The 16,126-nt window shown below is 40.7% G+C and overlaps 1 protein-coding gene across 2 annotated transcripts; it reads left to right on the forward strand.

Annotated features, from left to right (window-relative positions):
• The first annotated feature begins 403 nt into the window (after positions 1-403).
• On the forward strand, positions 404-14,599 carry LOC119268084 (protein CHROMATIN REMODELING 20-like). Of its 2 annotated transcripts, XM_037549588.1 has the most exons (26): positions 408-579; positions 1,358-1,719; positions 2,254-2,316; positions 2,399-2,494; positions 2,598-2,690; positions 3,177-3,367; positions 3,476-3,713; positions 5,720-5,815; positions 6,348-6,425; positions 6,526-7,008; positions 7,128-7,405; positions 7,664-7,751; positions 7,835-8,038; positions 8,357-8,476; positions 8,705-8,871; positions 9,632-9,773; positions 9,948-10,097; positions 10,190-10,245; positions 10,317-10,617; positions 10,818-10,959; positions 11,045-11,100; positions 11,633-11,865; positions 12,999-13,202; positions 13,284-13,362; positions 13,484-13,719; positions 13,976-14,599. In XM_037549588.1, the coding sequence occupies exons 2-26, from the start codon at positions 1,405-1,407 to the stop codon at positions 14,352-14,354; spliced, it is 4,488 nt and encodes a 1,495-aa protein (XP_037405485.1). In that variant the 5' UTR covers positions 408-579; positions 1,358-1,404; the 3' UTR covers positions 14,355-14,599. The 2 variants fall into 2 exon arrangements, with proteins under 2 accessions (XP_037405491.1, XP_037405485.1); XM_037549594.1 differs by lacking the exons at positions 12,999-13,202; positions 13,284-13,362; positions 13,484-13,719; positions 13,976-14,599 and adding an exon at positions 12,686-12,968 and having other exon boundaries at positions 404-579.
• The last annotated feature ends 1,527 nt before the right edge of the window (positions 14,600-16,126 follow it).

The following is a 16,126-nucleotide window of genomic DNA, read 5'->3' on the forward strand; positions in this document are numbered from 1 at the left end:
GTGTAAACTTTTGTTTTCAAAAGACTTAAAATAATTACATTCCTTCATTCCTTGTAATTTTTTAATTACATTCCATTTAATTTCACACAAAGCCCAACACAACAAAAGAAAAATCTGAAAAGTCGAGATGAGGCCCCCCCTTAACTTTTCGTCTCCCGCCGTGCGGAGGTACAGATTAGAGAGAGAGGAACCCCCTAAAAAACGTAAAGTAAAGAGAGGGGTGTTTTCGCAAAAGAGAGAGAGAGAGGGGTATTTTCCTGTCGTGGTGTGGGTAGAGTACGCAGGAAGGAGGAGCGACGAGTTGAAAAGCAGGAGGCGGGTCGTGGGTCGTTTTCGCTTCCTGTTAAGTGAAGAAACCTTTCGTTTTTCCCTCGATAAAAAAAAGAAAACCTTCCTTTTCCCGTTCATTGTTTCCCCAATTTCCCCATCTTCCCCCTTCGCTTTCCCCACAGAACCTCGCGCCCCTCTGCCCACCTCGTCCCGCACCTCGCCTCCTCCCCGGCCCGCCCTTTTCGGGTTTTTTGGGCGCATAGGCGCACGAAAACCCTAGAAGGGGCTCCCCGCGTGCGTCGTTCCGAGGTAAATCTTCGCCACCTCTCCCTGTACTCCGCGCGCCTGGCTCTGCTTTGCCCTGCTCTAGCAAGGAATGGTGTTCCGTGATCGAAGTGGAGGGGGTTCGAGCGGTTCCTCCCCCGATCGGCTCCGACGAAATGGCGGCCGGTGAGCGGTTGGAATTGCTGGGGGAATGTGATCGTTTCTGGGCGGGGGGACTCGGCCCCTCGGGACCGCTCGATTGTTTTTCTTATTCGTGCTGTGTCCTATTTTGGGTGTTTTCGGTTCCATGTTTTGGCGCGTCTCTTTTCTGCGCGTGCAGTGTAAGGCTGAAGCGTTCTCGGAGAATGACGGGAAGTTTCCTTGTTTGCTGATGCTGCATGCGAGATGTTGTTTAGGGTTTAGTGACGTGTCATGGTGTCTGGTCTATTTCTCGGTTGATCGGGTTCGGTGCGATTCTGCGAGTTGAAATGATTTGACTAACCAACTGCAGGGCGCTTTTGGCATTCTGAAACATGTTTTGTCTTACGCATGGGGTCCCACCAGCAATGGTGTGGCTGCAAACATTTATTCAGTGCGGCGGTCGGCTCATGCTAGTCCCAACTGCCAAGTTCTTCAGATGTTGCTCTGTTTAGTTCTTCATTATAGATGATACGGGTCGTACTGCATTATTGTTAAGTTGTTAACTGCTGCTCACGAAAATGTAGAAAGTACATGACATTTACTATCTCTTTTATTATTGCTTGAATATGTGTAAATTCTACATTCAAATAATTCTAATCTTTGTCTTCTTTGTGTTTTGCAGAAAACAAGTGTATGTATGTGTAGCAGCGCTGCTAGTCAACACTAGCTATGGATGTGAATGGAAAATTATCTGATGGCGACTTAAATAAAACAGAAGCTCTTCACTCGAATGGACAGCCGGTAGATGATGTCATAATTATAGAATCTGAAGGGGATGAGAACAAAGTTGTAGTAGAAACTAACATCATAGAAGGTCCATTTGAGGAGCACAAGGAACACAGATGTGGCAAAACGGACAATAGTGTGCATGAAGAAGCATCCACTAGCACTGATGATGATTCAGACAGTGACCTGTATGGATTTCTCCGCGAGTCAGAGAATGAACAAACTTCAGAGTCTGATGTTGAGGAGACAGACATTGAGGTTTGTGCATAACATGTTCAATTTCGAGATCATAACTTCTAAATCAGAGAAAAAAGTATGGTCACCATGTCCCTAAAAAATGTATGTTTACTGTATGGATTGTAGTTAATATGGCAACTTGACATGAAACTCTTGACAGCTTTTGTTGATGAACACCATTTAGTATTTTCTATTGTTTGCTTGATATACTTTTCTCTGTCCTTGCCCCCCTTAGTTGTGAAGCACATTTATGATGTCTAGACTAATCATCAATGTTATCTTATCAGGCTGCAGCTGCACCTCAACATTTCTATGATTGTATTTTTTAATGCCTAACATATACTATGCTAGTTTGGTTTCTCTTGTCGATTGATTCAGTTTTGATTTACAATTGATTGGCTGAACAGATTGAAACATAGCAGGTGCAACTTATGTTACTCAAATCTGTTCTGCATTATATCAAGTTCTTTTCAGCAATCTGTAATTTTGATGTGTCGTCATCCATCTTTTGGGTGCATATTTTGGTTATAAGTTCTCTCAATTGATTTCCTACAGGTGGCTCTGCCCGAGGAAAAAGTCGAAGAATTAGTTGCTGAATTCCATGATGTTGAGAGCAAAGTAACCTTTATAACCCCTGTTGTCCTATGGACACCTTTGTTTCCTGAGCATTTAATTCATTGTTTTCTTTGGTAACACTCAGGCTGCTGAGGCGCAAGAATCACTTGAAAAGGAATCACTGGAAAAAATTGAGGCTGAAGTAAGATTGGAGTTATCTGAGAGGCTCCAAGGAGATGCGGTTTGTGAATATGTTTATGTTTTGCTTCAGTTTATAAATTCTTAACTGTTACTCTCTCTGTTCAATACAATGATATATAATATATATTTTTTACTTAAAATAGTTGGACTTAGCTGTGGCAATTGAGATGGAGCAATTCAAGAAGGAATGGTCAACCGAACTTGATGATTTGGAGATCCGTAGTGCTGTTCTGCTGGTATGCTTTTGTTCGAAAGAGGATCTTTCTGTCCATTCAATAAACCCGGTGATAAATTATATCTCAGTGCCATGTGATATCCTATGCATGTCCAAAATGCCCTATTTATTTATTTATTTAAATAAAAATAAGTTTCATTATTTATTCATATTATTATCACCAGATTAACCATGTATTTCTAGTCTCTTGATTAGATTCACGGAAGTTCTCGACCTTGCTAAGACATAATAACAAAGGCGATTAGTGTTAAACTTGTTAAACTTGCTATGACCTTGTGTTGGCTGTGTGCATCTTAGTTATGCAGAGGCCGGGTGTAATGCTTAAATCTAAAGCGCCCCTTTTCGAAAAAAGTATATCACAACTCTAGTCATATTAAATTGAGACTTACTTTTTTGAAGGAAATTTGAGACATTATTTTACTTACATTTCCTTTGGTAGATGTTTATTTCAGTATCTCTAGGTGCTAAATTGCAATTTTAACTCCAGGAAGAACTTGATGCTGCTGGCGTTGAACTTCCCAGCCTTTATAAATCAATAGAAAGTCAAGCGCCAAATGTTTGTGAGACTGAAGCATGGAAAAACAGGACTCATTGGGCTGGTTCTCAAGTTCCTGAACAAGCTAATCTATCAATCAGAAAAGCTGATGAGTACCTGCAGTCTTGTAGACCTGTAAGGAGGTAATGTTAGGGCAAACAGTTTTTTGACGTAAACTGTCATGGACAGAAGTTGGTTACTCCTTTGTTCGGTTTTTCGAGCCTGAGCTTTAGTCTACTTGCCTCAAACAGAAAACATGGAAGGCTGCTGGAGGAAGGTGCTAGTGGCTTTCTTGCAGGAAAAGTTCCTCTTGTGGATGATGATTCTGTACAGTGCCATGAGAAAAGTTGGAGTTCATTCAATGAACTTATTAAATCTATTAAGTGTGCCAAAACTTCTTTTGGAAGCAGTAACTGGGCATCAGTTTATCTGGCCAATACACCCCAGGAAGCTGCCGCCTTAGGTCTCCAATTTCCAGGAGTTGATGAGGTACCATCTTTAACTGATCATTGTTATATCGTGTGTTGTCACCGTTGCATTTTACTTAGCCTCATGCCTCATCCAATACGTTCTTGAAATATAATTCTATCTTAAACTTATGTATTTCCCTTAGAGAGGAAGCTATTCTTGTTGATGCTTCTCCAGTCTGGGGAAATGTAAACTTTAGTAGTAGTTAACTTGAATTTGTATTTATTGAAGTGCGCAATCTGGTTAGTGCAACATCAGGTCAAATGAATTGGATAAGATTAGACAACTAAAGGTATACCTTGTATGTTTGATAATGAATATGATATGGTGTGGTTACAAACCGTTGCATGCACGGTGTCTTGATGACCAATCCTGTTATCCAGGTTACTATTCCCTCCATGTAACAATGTATTACTGCATGAATGCGGCCACACTTTCAGTACCCCCAGTGCTCGCATGTTCACAAAGTGTCTAGATTGATCTTGCAAAACTAATGCTGGAGCTGTATTGTTGAAAGCGCATCAATTATCTTATATGTCGTCATTGCTTTCAGTACTACTCCCTCCAGTTCAGGTTAGATGACTTCTTCAGGAAGTTGATATTGGTTGCAAGTACTTCCTGTTTTGGGGTCAAGGCAGCATTCTTGTCAATCAGTAACATTTTGATGGGTATTATGTATTTATGTTAGGGAAATTGATATACAATTAGCTGGGGAAGCTACACCAAAAGCTAATGCATTAAGTGTTTCTTTAACCTTCTTTGTGCCTTCGATTGCTCCTCTGTTTCAAAATATAAGGTCCAGTTTGTGAAGGGTGAGTTTGGCAAACAAAACTAGGTGTAAGTTGAGTCACCAAGGGCAGGCATCTCGTCTGGGTTGCATGTGTTTTAAGTAACTAATACGTACACCACAATTAGCTTTGAGGTCTTTCAAAACTGAAAACATCCAAGAATTAAGTGAGTCATCATGCATGCTCCCCCCATACATTTTCTTTACAGATTGGTGATGCTTTTGTTAGTTGATCTACTGTAATGTCCATCAACCTAAGCATCATTGCATCTTGAAACATTTTCCTCTTGTGCACATTGAGTTCACCTGTCAGTTGTATTTTTTGTGCTTACATTAGACAAGAATGCAACATATATTTTAATGTAACGATGCCATATTTTTGATCATTATAGAAGCTATGCATCATAAAATTGTTTATAAACATTGTTGTTAAAAGGAAAACGCTTACGATCATCCGACTGAAAACGACGCACGCGCCCGCTGTCTCTATGACCGTCGGATATGATTTGTTCGCATGACTCGGGCATCAACCTATTTACATACTATAGATTTGCAACTGAGCCACTATTGCAATCTCCCCTACCGCAACAACTAGGTTGTTGCAGAATCTGAATCTCGTGCGACACATTGACTGTCTCCTTCGTACTCAACGTGTTTCCTGTGGGGTCACTCAACAGCGGGGCAGTTGCGACAACATCTTTCATTGCAATCTTCAACACCATCCATGTTGCAAAAGTCATTTTCCGCAACATCATCTATGTTACAAAAAGTGAGGAAAAAATCTACAACAAAAACTTTGTTGCAAATATTTTCTACAACATGAGCTCTGTTGCAGAAATACTGCAACACCGTCTCTGTTGCAATGACAAGGACTTGGCTGGATCACTGAATGAAGCCACATCTAGCGGCTGTCGAGGCGGCGGATTTTTTCAAAAGATCCGCCGGTTGACGCGTAGCACGACCCTTGTTAAAAGCTCTTCTATAAGTTCTAGAAAGAAAATGGGTGACATTATTATATTATTTCCCTGCATCCTTTTTCAGTTTTAATAATGAGACAGTATTTTTTATTTTTGGTTTTGAGTAACATGTTTATTATTCTTTCGTGTAATTGGTTCACCATGGTACTTACCATTATACTGGTATTTTCTGTAAAGCTGGCATCATCCAAATTTCCACTTATTTTATTTGTTTTTTCCATGGAATAGTTCCTCTAAAGTTCCAATTATTATTCTATATATAGGTGGAGGAGATAGCTGAAGTTGATGGTGCTGTTGATGACATAAAATGTGTTGATGAAATAGAGCTTTCTGAAGAACAGAGGAGAAAATACAGAAAGGTCAGTCGAAACTAACCATGCACCCTTCTTTGTCCTGATGTTCCTATCCTTAGATATCTCCTTTGTGCTTTTTGTGTAGTCTTAGTGTGTGTGTGTGCATGTGTGTGTGCTTGTTTCCATTTTTTACTTGATTTATTGCTTTCTATAACACCTAGTTCCTCCTAGTTTGATAGAGTTGTATGTTTTGTTCACGCTGGATGCATAATATGTTAAAATCTCAAATGGTGTTTTTATAGTTACATGTCTACTTGGTAAAATGCTGATTGCAAACATTTACCCTGCATACCAATGACTTTGCTGCGATGCTTATAATCCTTGTATCTATCTACTGTTCCTGATTGTTCTTTATTGCTCAGTACCTATTTCTTTTTATGAGGAAACACCGCCACAGTACTATGTGGTCATGCTGATTCTCTGATTCGGTTGCAATACAAGTGACATAACGGCTTGTTTAAAAGCTGAGGATTGCTGATATGCTGTACATCATATGTTATTTGTTGTAATGTAAATATCACTGAAATACCTTATGTAGGTAAGAGAAGAAGATGATGCAAAGGCGATAAAACGTTTGCGGCGTTATATGGAAAAAAGGACAGACGGCTGGTGCAAGGTACCTGCTCATGTTAGTATTTGGTGTGAGATCAGTCTTTTTCTTACTCAGCTGGATTGGTTCTGTTTCTCTTGGGTGCTCTAATTAACATTCAATGCAGGGCAACGTCGGTTTGACCTCGTCATCAAATGGATGCTGTAAGCTACCTCTGTCATTAGATGATGGTGTTTTGGACGCCAACAGGGGTCGTCCTTTATCTGAAAAACAGAAAATGGATAAAGATGAAGTTTCCGCTGAGTTGCTGAAGCGAACACGTGAAGATGATGTTGAGCTTGACCACAAGAGGTCAAAAACTATAGTGATAGAGAGTGACGATGACATGCAGATGGACAGCAAGCTAGTTCTGCATATCAAGGACAGCGAGCATAGTTCAGCAGAGCTTGAAAAGGGGGTTGACATTATTGATCTTGATCTTTTCCCATCACAAAGCCCTAAGTTTAGTGATATGGATTTACCCAAGTCTTTTAAGTGCACAATTTGCACCAAAATGTTGAATGCCTCTGATGTGCATCGTCACCCAGTACTGGATGTTGCTGTTTGTGGGTCTTGCAGATTTCTGGTGATAGAGAAGAACCGTCTTGAGGTGAATACTTACCCTCTTTGCTGATAGTTTTGAACTGTTTGAAAATAACATCAGTTCTTTTTGGGGGATGAACAATGCGTTTGTAATATTCTTAGCCATGCTGTTTCTTTTTATTACAGGGCCCTGTATCTGGTGGTTATTGCACCTGGTGTGTTCAGTGTGAACAACTTCTAAGTTGCAGTTCCTGTAAGATGCTTTTTTGTACAAAATGCTTGTTAAAGAATCTTGGTGAGAAATGCATATCAGAAGCTAAAGTCACTGGCTGGCAGTGTTGCTGCTGCCAACCCAGTCAACTGGAACACTTAGTTTCTGAATGTGATAAGGCTCTGAGTGGTGTTGAATCTTCTGATCTCGAGGGTGACAACACTTCTGGAACCGAAACCAATGACCCTGTTAGGTATGCCCTTTTGCACTTTTACCAGTATACTCCCTCTGTTCCTAAATATAAGTCCTTTTAGAGATTCCAGTAAGGGACTGCATATGGAGCAAAATGAGTGAATCTACACTCTAAAATATGTCTATATACATCCGTATGTAGTTTGTATTGAAATCTCTAAAAAGACATCTTTAGAAATGGAGGGAGTATTATTTATCACACTATAGATATAGCACTGAAGATTTTTTTAAGCTAATTGAATATGTAAAACCTGGTCAGCAAGCACAAAAGGAAAAAGAAGATAAGAAGAATCATGGATGATACAGAACTTGGGGAGGAAACAAAGCGTAAAATTGCAATGGAGAAGGTGTAGTCTCCTTTGCTTTGACATATCTAACATTTGTTTTTAGTGGAAGCTGTCCAGGTTGTAATTTGTACATTCTTTTATAGGCTAGGCAAGAACATTTGAAGTCAATGCATGAGCAGTCTGCCAGCAAGTTAAGGAGCAGCAACATTGGAACTTCCTCTGGGGCTGTATTGGAAGTCTTTCTACAGGATGCTGGGGATGGCCATATTGTCAACCCTGCCAGGGAGGAAGACGAGGAACCTGTTAGAATTCCAAGCAGCATATCTGCTAAACTGAAGCCTCATCAGGTTTGTATTTGATATATACCCTCTAAACACTGCGATGCGCATTCATCCTTGCAATTAAATTTGATTTGTAAAACCTTGTATCAAAAATGATGTGCTGGCTTGTAATGTGCTTGCATGGTGAAATGTACAAATAGAAATCTTTATCACATGATGATTGAATGTGTTCCCTACCATTGCTTTCATAATTTTGCTTTAAAATGCTTAACATTCTTTAATTGTAATTGTTTGCTAGGTGGCACCATGTCACTTGCATACCAGTCATGACCTCTACCCCATACTGTGACTGGACCCCTTATATGTTGCATTCTCGTATTTCAGGTAGCAGGAATAATATTTATGTGGGAAAATGTTATCCAGTCTGTTAGAACAGTCAAATCTGGTGACAAAGGTTTTGGGTGCATTTTGGCGCATAACATGGGGCTTGGGAAAACTTTTCAGGTATGTGTTCGTATTTTACCTTGATCCAGTTACATGAACATATTCTGATGTCGATTTAAATTATGTGCTGGGAGCTATTCTAACGTATGCGATGTGTGCTTTTCACTTTTACCGGTTTTGGTGTATGTGCTTAATTGCTATTAATTATGTAGCAAGCGTTAATGCTTTTCAAGGCGGCCTTTGTTTGGCCGGTTGCATACCTATATTTATGAATTGTATACTTTGCAGGTTATTACCTTCCTGTACGTTGTTATGAGATGTGCCCAGTTGGGACTCCGCACGGCACTTATAGTTACCCCTGTTAATGTTCTGCATAATTGGAAGAAAGAGTTCACCAAGTGGCAACCGGCCGAACTAAAGCCCCTTCGTGTGTACATGCTGGAAGATGTTCCGAGGTGCGGATTATGTTATCCTTTGTGTTACTGTTAACGTAGTTAAATTTGTTTACTCAATGGGTGTAGCCTAGAGGCTGTCTTGGTGCCAATAATTCCATCTTGTAAAAACTTAATGTGCTCAACTGCAATTGGTATAGTAACAATCTAGCTTGTACCGGCCTTTAAAGAAATCTTTACCCTGAAAAGGGTCATCTGTTATGTTAAACAACTACTACCATTGATACATTGATTCCTACCATGGAAGATGGAGCTCGATTGGTGGTTTGTATTTTGTGACATAAATTAAGGATTTTATTTGGTGCGTCTGTTGTGTTTTTCCTGAATTTTGAAACATCAGGTGTAACCCTTACTTTTTATCTCAAGTTTACCTGCAACACTCACTTGGTTTAATACGAAGGAGTTCTGTTCCTGTACTGGAATCGTGCAGCTGTGAAACATAGCGGTTTCTTCTATAGTTTTCAGTTCAGAAAAACCTGTGTGTTTATATGTAAATATTTTGTGGAAATGTGGGTTCACTCTGTCTGTGATGTTTTCATTATTAATACTCCCTCCGTTCCTAAATATATGTCTTTTTAGTTTTTAGACATTTCAAATGGACAACAACATACGGCTGTATGTAGACATATTTTAGAGTGTAGATTCACTCATTTTGCTCCGTATGTAGTCACTTGTTGGAATCTCTAGAAAGACATATATTTGGGAACGGAGGGAGTATTTATCATGGAAGTACATATTTCCACTCTAACCTTTATTTTCGCAGGCTAAAAAGGCTGTATTTACTTAACAAGTGGCGAGCAAAAGGTGGAGTACTTCTCATTGGTTATTCATCATTTAGGAACTTATCTCTTGGAAGACATGTGAAGGAAAAAGATACTGCAGATGAGATTTCTAATGCGTTGCAGGTGATATTCCATTTGTTCTGTTATTTTGTTTCAGGCTTTTATGTATGCCAGCTCACTATCCTTTATATGAGAGCATAATAACTTGTAGATGTTCATGTCTTGCATGAATTATGATGTATAATGTTTTCGGTTAGCCATGGGTTCTGATGTATTTCACTTACATGGCACTGTCAGTGTGGGCCAGATATTCTTGTATGTGATGAAGCACATATGATAAAGAATAGGAAGGCCGACACTACACACGCTCTAAAACAAGTAAAGACGCAAAGAAGAATTGCGTTAACTGGATCCCCATTACAGAATAATTTGATGGAATATTACTGTGTAAGGAACTTGCACTTCACCATATACAGTTTTATCTTCCAGTTACTGACAATATTTGATGCCTAATGGCTTTTGGTTCATCCTATGAACAGATGGTTGATTTTGTCAGGGAAGGTTTTCTTGGAAGCAGCCATGAATTCCGCAATAGGTAATGTAATGCTCAGTTACCTTGGCACCTTTGTCTTTAAATCTTGGGATTGAGACGTCTTGCTCTATCAGGTTCCAGAACCCGATCGAAAATGGGCAGCACACAAATTCTACATCAGATGATGTCAAGATCATGAACCAACGGTCACACATTCTGTATGAACAGCTGAAAGGCTTTGTCCAGCGAATGGACATGAATGTGGTGAAGAATGATCTACCGCCGAAGAAGGTTTTTGTCATTATCGTAAAGCTCTCTCAACTGCAAAGAAAACTATACCGAAGATTCTTGGATGTGCATGGTTTCTCAAGCGGCACTTCTGAAAAACCTTATCAGCACGGTGGCTTCTTTGCCAAATATCAAAAACTAGCCCAGGTATAAGTTTGAATCATTGTGCATTTCATTAAATAAAAATGTAACATTGTATGGTCTTATTTGTTGTTGCTAAAATGCTACTCCATCCGATCCAAAATAAGAGTCGCAGCTTTGAACTAACCTTAGTATTACTGTGTTGTACCATCATCATATTTATTTATACTTTTGTTCCTTATGCTGGACTATATGTTAATGTGTAGATATGGAACCACCCGGGCCTTCTCCAGATGGCTAAAGAGCAGAGAGGAAGTCTGCGCCGAGAAGATGCTGTTGAGAACTTTCTGACGGATGAGAGTTCTAGTGACGATAATCATAATATTGAAATTCAACTGCCAAATGGAGGTAAATTGTTATTTACTGATGCATTTTCCCTTTTGTTCTTCTGTGCAGAATTTGCACCTGGTTTGAACTGTTTTTGTCATTTCAGGGAAACAGAAGAGTAGGACTGATCAGCAGTCCAAGAAAATTGACTTACTGAACGAGGTACTTGATTATTCACACAATGTAGATTACAGAAATTTCCAATTGAAAGTATTGCAAAAATTAAATTGGCATGATATTCTGTAGTGCATTGTGCATACAATGCTATCCAGTTATTTATACTTTCCAGCTGTGTACTGGGTCTCTGTTTACTACTCCCTCCGTTCTAAAATATAGTGCTTCCTCTGTTCCCGTGCTTCAACTTTGACCATAAATTTAACCAACGATACCGACTGCAGCAGGAGCAAAAGTTATACCAGTGAATTCGTATTCAAAAGAAGTTTTCAATTATATAATTTTTCCTCCCGCCGCAGTCGGTCTCGTTGGTTAAATTTATGGTCAAAGTTGGACCTCAGGAAGTGCGGGTGCACTATATTTTGGAATGGAGGGAGTAATATAATATGGTCTATATGGACCATAATGGTGGATTAATTGAAACATATGCAGACCCTTTAGTGTTGCAATGCTTTCCACCCGCACATTAATGTTGTTGATTATGAAAATTTTACCTTTATGTGCTTCTGTTTTCCTGTAGGAAAGTAACTGGTGGGAGAACCTTCTGGATGATAATACTTTTAAGGAAGCAGATTACAGTGGCAAAATGGTCTTGCTCCTTGATATACTGGCGACTTGTTATGAATTGGGTGACAAGGCACTAGTGTTCAGCCAGAATTTGACCACTTTGGATTTGGTGGAGTTTTATCTATCTAAGATGCAAATCAAAGGAAAAGAAGGCAAATATTGGAAGCAGGGCAAGGACTGGTACAGGTATACCTCCACACTTGACTGTATTTCTTTTACACACATGAATCGTACAACTATTGGTGTGGATTTGGTAGTTTAACAATTTTGTGTTGCTTTAATTTGTTGTTTCGGCGTGCGTATGAGAGAACCATAATAACTTGTTGTCAATTCGTCTATTTTTGGGATTAACTTATTTTTGGTGTGGACAACTGAAGACCTGAACCTATTGGTATGCAAGTGTCTTTTTTTTTTGCGACGACAGTATGCAAGTGTTTACCACAATATGATGTTTATTCTAGCAAACTAAAAAAATACATCATGAATAATTTGCAGTTTGTTAGTTAAAACGCTCTTATATTATGGGACGGAGGGAGTGCATGATAATGTGAAAGAAAATGTGCCTTTTATTCCAAGAGTTTGCATGCCTTTATAACAGTTGTTCATGGTGCCTTTGTTTTGCTGGAAACTTGCTGGGTTATGTTTTCTTTTCTTTTCTTTCAGTTCTTTGGGATTGAATCTAACTACAATGTACTCCCTCTGTCCCACAATATAAGATTGTTTTTCAAGCTAACATAGCTTGAAAAATGATCTTATATTGTTTTTTAAGCAATCCTGCAAGGGAGTGGGTGGTTAATTCTATAGCACTGAAGTAGACGGGGTTCAGAAAACAGGACCTGTTCTTGTTGGCTGGTAACTGGTGATTCTTTAGGACATTGCGTGAATCAGGGATGCTAAATTTTTTGTGACTCGGGTAAATGTGTGTGTTTGTGTTGCTTCCTAAAATATATGTTGATGGCAGCATATTTCAGTTTTGTAAAATTTCATCGAGAATATCCTCATCCAGGTGCCCCTAACTTGCTGCTGGTGCCAATACAAGCTGACATAACTATGACAGCTGAAGCTTGCGACTAATCATGACATACCATGCTGAAATAAGCTTTTGGATCATTTTGGTCCCCTATGGCAGCATTTTTGGCACTATTTCTGCAAAGATGACTGCTGTATTGCCAGCGTGTAGTTTGACAAATAATGTTTATAATAATTATTTATTTATGCAAAGATGGTGTTGTTACTTTGAGCACCCTGTTCTGTAAAGATTTGTGTATCATCAATTTTAATTCTCCAAATACCACACACTTGTACTGTGTGCCATACAGGCTTGATGGGAGCACTCCATCATCCGAGCGGCAGAACCTTGTCGAAAGATTTAATGACCCTGCAAACACAAGAGTAAAATGCACATTGATATCTACTCGAGCTGGATCTCTGGGTATCAACCTTCATGCAGCAAACCGTGTGGTCCTTCTGGATGGTTCATGGAATCCAACACATGATTTGCAGGCCATTTATCGGGTTTGGAGGTAAGAACTAGTAGCATGATTCACACATTATTTGCATTTTTATGTGATTATATGTTTATTTGATGTGTACTCTGTATACAGGTATGGCCAGATGAAACCTGTGTATGCTTACCGCCTAATGGCACATGGAACAATGGAAGAGAAAATATATAAGCGGCAGGTATAGTGACATTTGCTGCCTTCTGGTGGGGTCCCAAGTTAGAACTAAATTGTTTTTTTACATATTAAAATAAAGGTCTTGTTTGGAATCTTATCAATATGAATCTCTTGGTTGTTGATAGGTGACAAAAGAAGGGCTCGCAGCAAGAGTGGTGGATAGACAACAAGTATCTAGAACAATTTCCAAAGAAGAGATGTTGCATCTCTTTGAATTTGGTGATGAGGAATTGTTGGACGAGAGTGGGAATGATACCATAATTGATCGCACGAAGGTTGGAATGGAGAAGCTATCCATGCCCAATAGCACTGAACTACCGGTGGACACGCTCATGCTGAACCTACTTAGTGATCACCCTCGGTAATGCCTAACCTATTTATGTTAAAACTTATAAGCACTTCACAAATCTCTTTTGTAAGAAAATGAGATGTTATAAAATCTATAATGCCCAATAATTTGGAGTTCATAAACTTATCAAACATGGGACGTCGTTTATTTCTTTTCTCAACTGCCAGCATCCTCTTTTTGTCAAACATTAATTAATGTTGTTTTCTTGCTATGAATGTATATGTGTTAAGTTGTTGCTGGAGGCGTAATATCTGCTTCAAATTTACAGGTGGATTGCAGGTTACCATGAACACGAAGTTCTTCTGCAAGAAAACGAAGAGGAAAGACTCACCAAGGAAGAGCAAGATATGGCATGGTCAAATTTTAAACAATCGCAGCAGTTGGATGCCGTGGCAAGGAAAGCTGCACATGATCACGAGAGAAAACCAATAGAGAGCAACCCTCCCCCGCCTAAAGTTACTTCAAGAAGTCGGCAGGCGCAGCAACCAAAATCTCATTCGAACAACCAGAAGAAATGCACCAACTTGAACCACATGCTGACTCTCAGAAGCCACGGTACCAAAGCTGGATGCACGACAAGCTGTGACGAATGTGGCCAGACCATTAGTTGGGAGACACTAAACAGATCAGATGGTAGATTGAGGTGACCCCACTTGGCTTACTCCATGTGGAATCACAGCTACGCATTTCAGCTCGTTTTTTAAGGGTTAGCGCGTAGTATGCATTTTGTATGAGAGGCTTTTAGTGTACATACTTAGAGGGCAAATCTCACCTTTTGGTACAGATGGAGAACTGCATTAATTGGAATTGAGTTTTTCACCTGGTCGGTGAAGGATTGTTGTCAGGAGTTTCACTTACGGAATTAATTGGAATCGAGTTTTTTTGGTCTGCAGACGAGCTGTGAATTTTGTTAGGGGGTTTTCTTTTTGAGGTGGAAAATGGATTTTATTACTCGTAAAGGCGCACAATCTGCTGCCAGAAGGGTAGCTACAAAGTCGGGAGCATGTGCACCCAGATTATATCAGTGTAAACGATTAACCCTAACAAAATTTGCTAAAGCATCTGAATATCTATTCTGCTCACATAACACAGACCTAAACATTTTATCTCCAAAGGCAAGCTCATTTCAGCTGCAATATGTCTCAGGTTCGACCGCTCCATCTCTTTTTAGTCTCTACCGCCATCTTTGCACAGTCAATTTGGATGGCAACTAGAAGGGCTGTCTGAATTTATGAGACACATACAGTCACAAGTTGAATTTAGTGGGAATGACATACTCTTTCAGTCCGAAGAAGTTTGTCCCTCAAATGGATGTATCTAGCACCAAGTTAGTGCTAGATACATACATTCGAGGGATTAGCTTGAGACAAGTTTTTTCGGACGGAGGGAGTAGTTACTAGGGAAACAGAAATATTGCAAACATGTGATTTGAAAATCCCATCCATAGCATATGACAAAGATTGAAGGGTTGCAAAAATCATATGACATTTGGATTTATCAGAAGACATCCTATGTAGCATGGTATAAAACTACTTGCATCACATACCCATCACCATACCATCATAGAGAGAGATGGATGAGGACGACGCGGATGGTGAGATGGATGCAGTCTCGCCGGAACCGCCGGAGACACCGCCGTCGCCTTCCGATCTGGTATGTGAATTTTTCAATGCACGTTACGATGAGGAGGAGGTGGCAACGACTCTAGACAGAGTACTGCCCCTTGATGATCCGGCAAGGATAGGACTACACGCGGGGGAGAAGAAGGAGATGATCCGGTCGTTCATCGAAGGACGGCGGCGACGGCGATCCGACCATGGAAAGGTCCCCTCCCCAAGGTATGTCTACCAAATCTCACACTTTTCGATTTGATCCGCCCGGAGGCTTGGACTACGGTAGTGAGGAAGAAGAAAGGCCGCCGGGGAGTGGCCGGACCGGCGCCGGCGGCAACCGCGGCGACTGCGCCGGTGATCACGGCGATCGGGATCAGGGCCGCTCGCTCCTGTCGTTTGAACGAGCTTCTGGGCCGGGTTGGGCTGGAGTTGAGCGAGAATGAGATGGGCCTGACTAGGACTGGGTATGAGGCCCAGGTCCTTAGCTAGGTGACCGACCGGCCCGTCGAGGAGGCTAGCGACGTGCATGCGATCGAGTCGAAGAGTTCGACTAGTCTTGCAGTCCCTCGTCTGCTTCGTTCGTCCAGGACGGCTAGGGTTTGCAAGGTTGCTGTGCCTGGCTTCCCTCGGATTGGAATTGGGAGGGCTGCGCGTGTTCCACCGGTTGCGGCCATGGCAGGTCGGGGCGCTGGTCCTCCACCTAAACCGCCTCTGCCCAAGCCAGCGCCACCCAAGCCGGTGCCGCCCTTGACCGGCGGGCCGTCGCGGCATGCTCCGCTCCCCACAAGGTGGCACCGCCGCCGCAG

This window comes from Triticum dicoccoides, chromosome 1A (genome assembly GCF_002162155.2).
Source record: "Triticum dicoccoides isolate Atlit2015 ecotype Zavitan chromosome 1A, WEW_v2.0, whole genome shotgun sequence".
Taxonomy (NCBI): domain Eukaryota; kingdom Viridiplantae; phylum Streptophyta; class Magnoliopsida; order Poales; family Poaceae; genus Triticum; species Triticum dicoccoides.